The sequence below is a fragment of the Notothenia coriiceps genome, unplaced genomic scaffold (assembly GCF_000735185.1).
Source record: "Notothenia coriiceps isolate Sejong01 unplaced genomic scaffold, NC01 NC01_scaffold00013592, whole genome shotgun sequence".
In the NCBI taxonomy this organism is placed as follows: Eukaryota; Metazoa; Chordata; class Actinopteri; order Perciformes; family Nototheniidae; genus Notothenia; species Notothenia coriiceps.
The window spans coordinates 823,670-835,728 of NW_011346293.1; the positions used below are offsets into that span (position 1 = coordinate 823,670).

The 12,059-nt window shown below is 41.6% G+C and overlaps 1 protein-coding gene across 1 annotated transcript in view; it reads right to left on the bottom strand.

The window, feature by feature from the left end:
* Positions 1-1,288: 1,288 nt before the first annotated feature.
* pitpnb (phosphatidylinositol transfer protein, beta) overlaps positions 1,289-12,059 on the bottom strand; it is a 26,344-nt gene continuing 15,573 nt past the window's right edge. The window contains exons 9-13 of the mRNA XM_010774210.1: positions 6,180-6,257; positions 5,943-6,047; positions 5,440-5,562; positions 4,516-4,602; positions 1,289-3,835 (exon numbers count right to left, since the gene is read on the bottom strand). Of these exons, the coding sequence (XP_010772512.1) occupies positions 4,555-4,602; positions 5,440-5,562; positions 5,943-6,047; positions 6,180-6,257 (354 nt within the window). The 3' untranslated portion in view covers positions 1,289-3,835; positions 4,516-4,554. The remainder of the gene's footprint in view (positions 3,836-4,515; positions 4,603-5,439; positions 5,563-5,942; positions 6,048-6,179; positions 6,258-12,059) is intronic.

Here is a 12,059-nt window from a genome sequence, read left to right on the forward strand (position 1 = left end):
TTACAACAAAAAATGCAGCAAATCTCCTCTTCATCAGCTCTGTGGGACCACCATGCAGACAGTGGGATCCACTGCCTTATGTGAAGACCTGGCTGGGCAAAGGAAGAAGAGCAGCCCACTCAACAAGCTGCATGGCTCGCCGGTACACAGAAGAGGAGAGCTACTTCAGCCCTCTGTGGAAAATGTGGAAAAGTGTGTAGTTTACCTCCCTCAACATGCCTTGCTAATGGTCTGTTAAGTTTTGACACAAGTTGTATGCACAATTGAAAAATAAATAATTGACTATACATATTGTCAAGTGTTTCTAATTTCTACCCCATAAAGGCATTACAAATTTGAAGTTTGTGTTCAGGGATGCATGAAGCTGGGGGCGGGAGGAGAACAATATGAACCAATGAAGGTCGGGGTAGCATTATAGTACCTGCAAGAAATTCAAACCACTTTCACCCCTGGGTAGGGCTAACCCATACAGTGGTGGGGCTCAAGTCAGTATTTGTAATGTAATTACATACACGCTATATCACACACCTTGACAGTGAAACGCCACGCGTGAGGCTTTTATTAGTCTCCTTTTATCAGCTAAATTACATCGAGAGCAACAGGTGTGAGTTAAACAATACAATAGCCTATTCTGCTAATTCCACGTTGTTACAACATGCTACGCAGCGGCAGAAACAAGAAAAGTTGGCATATAGAATTGACAATAAAACAATAAAATGAAGTACTTTTACTGTGTACTTTTTGGGTAATACTCTGAAATTCTCCTCCTGAGAACAAAATCATACCACTTCTGCTAAACCCAATCTGTCAGAAATGATCACACTCCTGTAACCAATCATACCTCAGACTGAGGTTAGGACCGCCCACCTCATTAGCATACAGACCCAGAAATACATAAATAAATGTGACCGTAAATGTAGAAATATATTAAAGATATATAATAACGTGTGTTCTGTTTTATTTTCGACTTTTATTTATTTATGCATTTATTATTTTGTGTATGGGTTTACTTATTACTGTATTTCTTTATAATTATGTCATGTTCCGTCCTCCATAACCATAAGTTACACAGTTCTCACATGAAAAACAGGAAACGGCACATTTATTCTCTTATTTGTTCAAATTTATTAGATATTCTGTTATGTTCCATTGTCTAGACCTTCTGTCACAGCCTGAAAGCTGTACAAAAAAGAAAAGGAACCAATTGTATTACATTCACTACTAATTCCCCTGAATGTTGCCTTTTCAGAAAAGAGAAAATTGAGTACATTGTGAATCTTTGTCTTTCAAAAACATAACAAAAAAAAAAAAAAAAAAAAAAAACAGTAGATTTTGCAAGTGCTTATTCATGATTACAATAGAGAAAACTGTATTTTGGACTCCATTTTTTCCCTAAGCTTCTATCCCTCCCCTCAGTCATACCCTGGCTGGCATCACTGGTAATGCTACAAAACTGTACATCACTCAGCCTATTCTAGTCTACCAGGCGCCTCCCGTCATCATCAAACTCGGTGAGGCTTTTCACTCCTCGTTTGTAAACCGAGGTCCAGCCAAATCCAGTTTGATTCTGAGGAGAGCCACCCTTTTAAAAGATTTTCCTTCTTGTCTAATGCAGTTCAAGAGCTTCTCAAAAGCACTGATGTCCTGATCAAACACAGAGAACAACAGAGACAAAAGAAAGGAAAACGTAAAGAATAAAAAATGAAAAGAAAGTGTTGAGCATGCAGATCCAATTCTGAAGTTGTTTTAAATCTCTCCTTGTCTTTTGATGATATAATGGCTCCATGTCATGCTTGTACAGCTGTGAAACAAGTCAGTTTTCCTGCAGTTTAGAAACATCCTGCACATTGACACTTCTGTCTCCTAGCTGTACATTCACAAGCATGGATGAGGTACGGTTAAATCATGGTGTGAGCAACAACACGCAGACTGTTTGCTTTACACACACTGCACACTGTCCACAGAGCTGACATTACCTGCTCTGACAACATCATAACTTACTTTAAGTTAGCAGTATTGAATGATAGACCTGACACCGCTGAGAAGCTGTGAATAATCCACTCAAGTCTGTGTATGTATGTACAGTTTGTCCATTTCTATAATGGGCCTATTATAAAGTACACTTATAACTCTCTGTTAACCTGTCCAACAAACACAACGCACAGATAGGCTAGACACTCATACCTGATCGAATAAACAAAGTCTCAATCACAGCTGTATATCTGCACTAAGCTACATCATGATCAAAAACATCACAAATATTTTACCTAGAGCCCAAACAGGATCTGCATTACTCTCAAGTTAAAGACTGCAAAAGTGAGCTCTTGCTGTGATTGAATCAATCCAAACCGTAGTGATGCAGGAAAGAGCACAGTATAATGATCGTGGCTCGTACTATAACCCTACACTGATCTAAACTGTAAGAGTAAAGTGTTTTTAACCTTTTCCGAGGCAATTTCCTCCTTAACCGATGGGAAAAGATCCGACTGACCTCAAACCTTTTGGAGTATTTTCAAACTTGTGAAAATAAAATCTATACAAGCAAAATGCTCATCAATCCACAACAAACAAAAACAATCTGCCTGATTTGCTCTGTTAGGGGAGAGAGGAAACTGTAGTTTGAGAACGATATATATATAAAAAAAAATACTTTGATTCGTGCACACAGTCACAAACTCTCATCCTCATTTGTTTTAGTTTTAGCGGAGGCTTTTGGGTGCCGTCCAGTTAAAGCCCTAGCTAAGGAGCAAGGACATGCAGCGATAGCATGAGGCAGGTTCAACAGGCTGGTGGAGGAGTGAGAGCTCAGCTGTGAGCCGAGAACACGCAGAAGCCTGGATATTAATCTGAACGTTATTCATCTCAAGAGTGACAGTCCTTTAAGAGCGAAGGCAGCTGATAACACTTACAAGCACACAGATGCACACACTAACACGCAGGTGTATTGTACAGACTCTCTCTCTAATCAACACAAACAATCCACTTGAGCGCAGCTGCATTGCAGCGACTAAACACATGCAATGACAGTGTAGCGAGGAGTTGCTGTTGTACACATGCACTTGTGACTGAGGAGGAGGAGGAGGAGGGCTGGTGTGCATTTCGAAATGTGTGCATGTGTGGGGAAAACAATAGCAGAGAATTATCCATCATGCATGAAATTTGCTTTGAACCATAAACGCCTTGAAATTAAAACTAAAAAACAAAGAAAAACATCAGAATTCCCAACTACTGCCAGATAGAGGGTTCAGTAAGACATGGAGGGGAGGAGATCTAGACAAATTTAACCAGGACAAGCATATAGACGATACTGAGGGGAGAGACGAGGATTAAAGTAGAGACAGACAATTATAATACAAGGGTAGGTCGGGGATAAATGGTCCAATACCTGCTAAAGTCATCTTATACCAATTTTTGTGGGAACCTGTATACCTAAAAACAACATTCTAAATTATTTAAAAGGCTTGACTTTCTGAGTCACGGTGTACACACCTGAATAAAAACAAAGCCCATTGTAATAATCAACTAACAATTACATATCAGGCAATTTACGTTCTGTGCAAAGAGTTTTTTTTTTCTTTTTATATGTATGCAAAACCATGTTTTCTGTTGTGAACAGGAGGCTTGTGATTGGGGTAGAATCTGTACAGTACTGTTAACCAATCTTTTCAAACCCCCCAATGAATCATGTGAGACAGGAAAAAAAGAGGCGACGTCAGGGCCACTTCCTCATCGTGGTGGACGTGTCTCTGATGACATCATCATGACAGGGTTTGGTTGATTTGCCTCATTCGTCATGAGCAGCACTGGTGCCTCGAATCGGACCTGTTTTACGCAGCTGGGAGACAGAGAGAGAAGTTTGGGTTTACTTTGGGTGAAAGGACGAAAGAGATGGTCAAATGTGGTTGCAATAAGACATGCACATGCAGGGAAATCAGCCAACATTTAAAAAACAAACATAACGTAACATCAGGAGATAAACAAATTGAAAAAAGTGATGAAGCTGCAAGAGTGTTAAAATGAGTGAAAAAGACCAATGTGATTGAGGCAAAAGGACAATGACTGGAATGAGATGAAGAAAGATTAGAATGGGAAGATAACAGGGATTATAAAACGTCAAGCAAACTGGACGGTACATAAAAAAAGAGATGAACAAGTCAGTTAGACAGCAGATACACAAAGAACCTCTAATAAAGACTGAATTGTTTCATCTTGAAAGTACGGAGAGAATGACTTTCACCTAAACTATGTGTTGATAAATTATTGAAATACTAGGAAAAATGGATTGTGTCTCTGACCTTATGAGATGATGAATGGTCTGTTACGCTGTGATCTGTATTTCTATCAGTATAAAGTGTTAGAAAACTTAGGTGACAAACTGTTTAGTTGAATTTCTATGCTCTCTTGCTCGAAAATATAAACACAAATAAATGATTAGACAGAAGCCAGACAGAAGGATTAGGAAATGGGTGGAGAATGATCCATGCAGCGCCACCACCCTCCTGTGATGAGACTTACTCAGCCTGCCTCTAGTGTTTGACCTACAGCAGCGGGCCTCTACTCGTCTGTTGCAGAGGTGCCTCGCACATCTCCCTTCTGACGCATCTAATGTGAAATTCAGGAGTAAGGGGGTTAAATCAGGAAGATTAAGTGTGTCTCGTCGTCTCCAGCAGTCTGCTCCCAACAGAACAATGTAGCATTACATCATTCACAACTTCAATTGATTGATGTGAGAGTTCATTGACATTAAGAATATCTTCAAACATGTCAGATATTAATGAAGGTCTAACTGAATCCTGCATTCTAGGGCTGTCACGAATACCATTTTTCGGGCTCCAGATATTCGGTAGTAATCAGCAGTGAATATTCGAATATTCGGCCCGCTTCAACACGTGTATTTAGGTGTATTCACGGCATTCATTTTGTTATTCAACAGTATTGTTGTTTTATACCTAACCCAATTTGTGTTCTTTGAAATTGAAAAGGATATCGCATTGTGTTTGTTACTTTCGTTGTGTATGTCTTAAGTGTAATTTGGCTTGGCTTCCTATTTATGGACATGCTTTTATTTTGAAGGAGAGTTAGCGCTGTTGACAGGAAGTTGTTGTTGCTATGGAAACAACGTGACGGACATTAACAGAGAAAAGTAATATCTACATATAAAGACGGAGAAAGTAAACGATAACGTTTATGGTTAAGTGTTGGCACCCCCCGAAGAGGCACAAGCTCTTACGTTGATATTGGAGATTTCAATAAATTCAATTTGAAAAAAAAAACGGGGAAAAAACGAATAACGAAATTGAAACCCGAATAGTACTCCAACGAACGAATATTCGGGTACAGCCCTACTGCATTCCAGTTAATGTTGAAATACTTTAACTGCATTATTTTCACCTGCTTTCAAATTCAAGAAGTACAGTGGATAGTTGGAGATGTAATTACCTCCTCAAGCTCTTTTTGGGTCTCTTCCTCCATCCGCCTGATGTCCTCCATGGTCAAACCCACCCACCTGTCAATCCAGCAGAACAGTTGGCGGTGGAAGTTGGTGAAAATACGCTTTTCTTGCTGTGGAAGGACAAAAAAAAGGTTCAAATGTAAAACAACTGCACAACACCAAAAGCGGATTAGAGGCAAATGACAGGTCGGACTGAAGTGGGGGCTCCTGTTTCCTGCCTTCAGTCTGTGTTGGAGACCTTAAATGTTTTTCTATTTAAATAATTGTACAAGGTTAACGTTCCTTTACCCTTGCCTGTCTCATCTCTTCCCTGCACTGATCCATGCTTTACTCAGTTAAATTCTCTCTCCAATTTTAAGAAACACTGAAAAAGCCATGTCTCCCTCTGCTGTTCAAAACAGAAACAACACTCCATTGGTACATTTCAATCTTATCAAAGACTATGCACCAATTATTCATTGAAAAACATGATATGGCAAAGATATATTACCCTGTGGATGAAGTTTTCCACTTTGGTCTGAAGACCCCACCATTTGAACTTGACAGTGACCAGTTTGTACGCACACATGTAAGGACAATCTGTCTTCAGCTCATTCTGTAGAAGCAGGGGAAAGAAAGAGGAAAAAGCACATTTCATTCATCTGAAATGTTACCAAGGAGAGACAGAGAACATCGTGATGTCCAGCAGTAAGTGTTGTATATGTTCTGCTCTCTGGAACTCAGGTACCTTCCATTCAGGGCCGAGGGGTCCTCTGCCCGTCTTGGCGGAGTGGAAAAGGGTAGGATCTTCTTCTGGCTTATAGTCCTGGTAAGGGAACAGAGGGCAACAAAACATTAAGATAAAGAAACAGAATGTACCTGAAACACACGGTGCAGATAGACAGCCTTTGTTAGACCCTCCAGAAAAACGCGATTCTGCGATCGCAGAATTTACCGCATAATCAGCAAAATGGCGCAGATTTTTAAAAGGCCGCATATTTATCAAAAGGCCGCATAATCCCCGCAATTTTCCACACAAAGTTGAGAAGAAAAAAAAGTTAACTCGTCTTGACGTGACGTCATCAGCTCGCGCATCACAGAATGTAAACAACACTGTATAGAGCTCATTTACCAACGACATTTCTACTAAAGACCGGGCAAAAAGTGGGGGGAAACTATTCTGCACCCCGTGCAACTGTGTGTTGGAGCATAAGAGAAAATCGACGGTGGCGACCCACTTTGATTCATTCAAACATTCGAAAATGCTTTCTGCTGCTGCGGACAAGAAAGCCATTCAACTCACGTTCAGCGAGGCATCAACCTCCAAAACCCTTTCGAGGGCTACAAGAAACGAAGTGAGTAACCTACAAGATTGAAGCTGGTCAGATAACGAACGGGTAAATGAAAACAGAATGAGGCGGAGAAGTGTGTGTGTGTGTGGTGGGGGGGATGGTGTGTGTGAGATTAAAATAGCCCAATTGCTTTAAAACAATAAATAAACATTGAATGTGTTTAATTGAATAGTAAAGGGGTTTAACGTTAGTGGCAGGTTGTGTGTGAGAGAGAATAAATAAGCCCAATATATATATTTTTTTTATTCTTTTCCCCTGCATATTTTGCAACTTTCCGCAACTTCCCGCAATTTCACCGCATAAAATCACATAAAAACCCCGCATGTTTAATCACATAATCAAGGAATTTAGCCCGCGTTTTTCTGGAGGGTCTACTTTGTTGAAGGGTCACGTCACCATCATCAGATTTGTTCCTGTTTGTTGGGTCAAGTAAAGACTCCACATACTTTTTTTTACACAGTGAAAGTCAAACATCCAAATCAACAAACAAAAATGTTATATGAATACAGATCTAAAAAAGTCCAGGCGGTCTGAGTAGAAATACTTCAAAATAATACTTTAATCTGTGCTTTTATGTTAATTGTTGAAACTCAGGTCTTTCTTGTAGTAGACATCTTTAATCTCAGTTGGATTAACAGGTTTAACTACTTGCTATATTTAATTAAAGCAAATTCAGTTGAGTCCTATTCGGTCCAGGACTACTAACGAATCAGCATCTACAACATTGTATTTGTACTCCCCCACACCAAAGCTCGTGGCTCTCTGCTTTTTTAATCCATGAGGCCTCTGGAAACGAGTGCAGAAACCTGGAGCAGATGGACATTCAGATTACGCCTCAGCCTCAACCTGATCCACTTAAATCATTACTGTTCATGTGCTAGTGTAAGAAACACTGTGTCCCACCAGGATGAAAATGGCTTAATGCTTCCTTTAAGATTGTAAACCACAGGCGACATGACGGTCTAGCAGTGGCGGCGCCAGAGTATTTTTGTTGGGTAATCTATGGTAGGGCTAACCCATACAGTGGTGGGGCTCAAGTCAGTATTTGTAATGTAATTACATACACGCTATATCGCGCGCCTTGACAGTGAAACGCCACGCGTGAGGCTTTTATTAGTCTCCTTTTATCAGCTAAATTACATCGAGAGCAACAGGTGTGAGTTAAACAATACAATAGCCTATTCTGCTAATTCCACGTTGTTACAACATGCTACGCAGCGGCAGAAACAAGAAAAGTTGGCATATAGAATTGACACGGAGAGGGAGAGAGAGAGACAGAGAGAGAGAGACACACAGACACAGGTAAACAGAGAGAGACAGACACAGCACACAACACTGTGTCTCTATTGTCATACAAAACACTTTTTCAAATGACCCATTATTACAAAATATATTCAAAACTCCTATTCACTCTTCAGGTGGGTCGTGTGACTCTGGCACCTGTTCGACTTGTACCTCAATGCGAGGGCGTTTAAGAACAAATCTATCCATCCGAAATATACAATTAATCCTAGAAGTTCTGCTGTCTGTCTGCAATTTACTTGGCGCGAATTTGGGGAATTTTCACAGTGAACGTGACGTATCAGTAATGCATCACGCAGCAGACCCAATTTTCGCAATCCGTGTTCTCAACATGCTTACTTTAACATACTTTTTCATGGTCGGGCTAAGGTAGGGCTAAGCCATTTCTTGGTATGGCTGTAGCCTACCCCAGCCATACCCTGGTGACGCCACTGACAATGAGTGACCACACCTGAAGCCAATTTGCACCAACAGCCCTGCCTATAAATGGAAGGAGAAGAGCAGCAGAGGACAGACTGAGACTGGGAGAAACTAAAGGAGACAGCAGAGGCAGAACGCAGCAGGAGCAGAGGCACACGCAACCAAGGGATTAAGAGACCCCGGCAGTCCAAGAGAGGGTCGACGGAGCACCGTTACTAATGATGGCAAAATGAAGCATCGAACCACTTGGACAATTGTGTCGGAAATAGGTTCATTTATCGAAGCTTCAGTTACAGCGACCTCTCCTGGCGAAGTGCAAGGCTGCAGTGGGTTTAACGTATCTTTGGCTTGAAATATATTCGATGCACACACACACTAAGACTGAATATCATGTTCTATTTGCAATTAAAGATTGATAATTGGGTTATTGAGAAGAGACTAGAGAGTGCTGGAAATGTTTTTGGGCGGAGAGGGCCTTTTACCAGTAATGATTAAAAGTTTAACTATTCCGGGCATTGAACCAGCTGCGCTGAGGACATCGCCGCATCCCGGCCACCGGCTCTATGCACTGGGCTATCTATTCCTTAGACAATTGAAGTGCTTTTATATTACTCATTGTCTTTTTGTTCACAACTTCTCCACATTTCGTAGTGTTTCACGAGCCAGAACGACCTATTTTTCGTCCTGGCTTGCTCTATAATGATCCAATTAAAATGCAAATAACAACAACAGCTCAACAGCAACAACGCAAACTACGACAACAACCCAGGCATTGCGCATTGTTTAGAGCGGTTATAAAGTGTTGAACCTGTTTCAACCTGTCAGAATCGAGACGAGGCAGTGCATTGAATCGCGTGATTGAACCGCGAACCAGTGAGTTGATTCATTCAGAAAATGAAACAGTTGCTGGTTCGGACGTCACATGTCACGTGATTTGAAGCAGTTGCTGCTTCGGACGTCATATGTCACATGATTTGAAGCAAGCTTCGAAGCACTGCTTCTATGGAATAGGAAGTCCAGGGTTGAAGCTCCGTTCGAAGCTTCAGTGTCAAACTGCCATCACTAAACTTTACAGCCCTGGAAAGACTGAAAAGACTTTCAACCCTTTTAACATTTGAAATCTTTGTTTTGTTTTAACTGCGTTTAATTGTATTTTTAAATAGTTTTAGACTATCTTTTTACTGAGATTATATTTTAGACAGCTCTGATTTTAGTTTTCTTAGTAAAGTTTTTATGTTCTAGTGAATACATTATTGTGTTTTAAACTTAGTAGTTGGCTCCTTGATTACTCAGTTTTGCTCTCTACCTGATTTAAAAGAACCCTTTCCCTCTCCACAAATTATTACCCCTCCCCCCTGCTTTACATTGGGAGTGGAGACTGTTCCGAATTGGTGACCTGAGGTGCATTTCCGCGGGGTGGGGAGCGAGTGGGGGCGAGACCGGCCAAGGTGGCGTCCTTGATATGGCGGAGGAAGCGTTTGAAGTAGCCTCTAGTTTGTAGGCTGTGGAAGAGAATTCTGACGGAGTTATCGAAGTCAGAAAGTTTGGAGGAGATGCTGTGGAAACGAATGATTTGGGATTTGATTAGGCCTTTGAAAGTGTGTTTGGTATGATAACTACATTTGTGTAAAAGTGCATTTTAAAGTGAGTATTGGTGAGTATTTTTTTATGTGTGTTTATTGGTTGAAAAAAAACTGTGGTGTCTAAAAAGTTTACTTCATGTTCATGTATGGTGTATTTGACTTTGATGGTTGGGTGATGGCTGTTAAAGGTGTCTATAAACTGTGGGAAGTGTGAGATGTCGTGAGACCAGATGCCGATGATGTCGTCTAGGAAGCGGCGGTAGAGGGATGGAGAGTAGGTGCACTTGGCCAGTGCTTCTCGCTCCCACTCGCTGACCCATGGCTGTTCCGTGGATCTGGAGGTAGTGTTGGTCATTGAAAATAAAATCGTTATTCTTAAGACAGAGGGAGAGTAGGGAAAGTAAGTGTTTGTCTGGTCTTTTATTGTCTGGGTATTTGGAGAAGGTTGAGGTGACAGTAAGGAGGCCTAAGTCGGTATTGATATTACAAGCTGTCAATGTCGGTGGTGAACAGATGGGAGTAGGTGGGAACAACCATGGGTCTGATGATATCAAGGAAGTGGTAAGTGTATTTTAGATAACTGGGGTGTTTGGTGGAGAGGGGGCCTAAATAGTCCTCTATATACTCGGAGATATTGTAAGAAGTGCTGCTGCAGTCAGAGACGATTCGTCTGCCAGGAGGAACCTCAAAGGGAATGGTCCAGGTGGAAGGGTCTTTGTGTATTTTTGGTAGTTGGTAGAATTGGCGGTGGGTTTCAGGTCCGAAGAGGAAGTCCCTCTGTTTGGCGGAGATGTAATACAGTTGGTAGAGGGTTTGTATTTTAGGTCTTAATTTGAGTTGAGTTTGGGGTTGTATGGTGTCCGGAATAGCTTTGTAGTGGAGTGGATTGCCGAGTTGTTTTTGTGATTCCGTGATGTAATGATGTCTATCCATGAAGTCTATTTTGGAACCTTTGTCGGTCGGTTTAATAATTATGTGTGGACTGATGGTGAGTTGAGTTTGGGCCCTGCGTTCGGCCACCGACAGATTGTCTCGGATGTCAGTCGGTGGCCGAAATGATCGCAGGGCCCCAGAGGCGTGGGAAGGTATTTTGAGTGGGGGTGCTGAGGTGCTGGACTCCAGTGAACACTATTACGGGCACTATAGAACACGCACAAAAGCGCGAGCACCAGGGGCGCTACAGTGGAATGTTCTACTGCAACACTCCCCACACGCAAACACACAGTACACCCGCGACTCTTACAATGAAGGCTCGATAATCAGCTCACGGCATATAGGCAGGGGTAAAGTGCTATTTTTTAAGAGTGGGGAGCGGACCTCACCTCCTCTAGGGGGGTCCGGGGTGTAGCTCTCCCGGGAAGATATTTTTAAAATATTGAAGTTAAAAGCATCAATCTGGTGCACTTTGAGAGCAACATTAAGAGATCTATGGATACATCTGACCACCCATATAAAACACAACCGTAATCAGATGTTCTTTGTCTTTATGGATATTTTACAAATCACTCCCCTTTCAAACTCTATTCTTGTTTTACTGCCATATAGTATTTCATAATTGTTTTTCCTTTATTCTCTTGTTTTTTTTATAACGATAATGATCATATGAAGGTGTGCCGCGGAAATAATCTTTTGAACAATTTGTGACCAAACCGTTTGAGACCCACTGAGATAACTTAGACTAAAGTTAACTAGGCCTATCTAAACACTCAGAGAGTCCTTTAGCTCACCTGAGCCTCTCAGTCTGAGAGGAGAGCTCTCCTCCAGCTTGTTGTGGAACAAACAGCTTGCATGTCCGTTAGTGCAGGCAGCTCTCTCTCTCTCACACCAATACACTCTCACTCCATCGTCCAGGAGCGACGTTTGGTCAGGGTCCCGTGGCGTGCAGTTTGACGCTCCTAGGCTCCTTCAGCTTCATAAAGGGACGCAAATAGCTTTCAACTGATTGCAATGTATTCCCATCTGCGGGGGGAT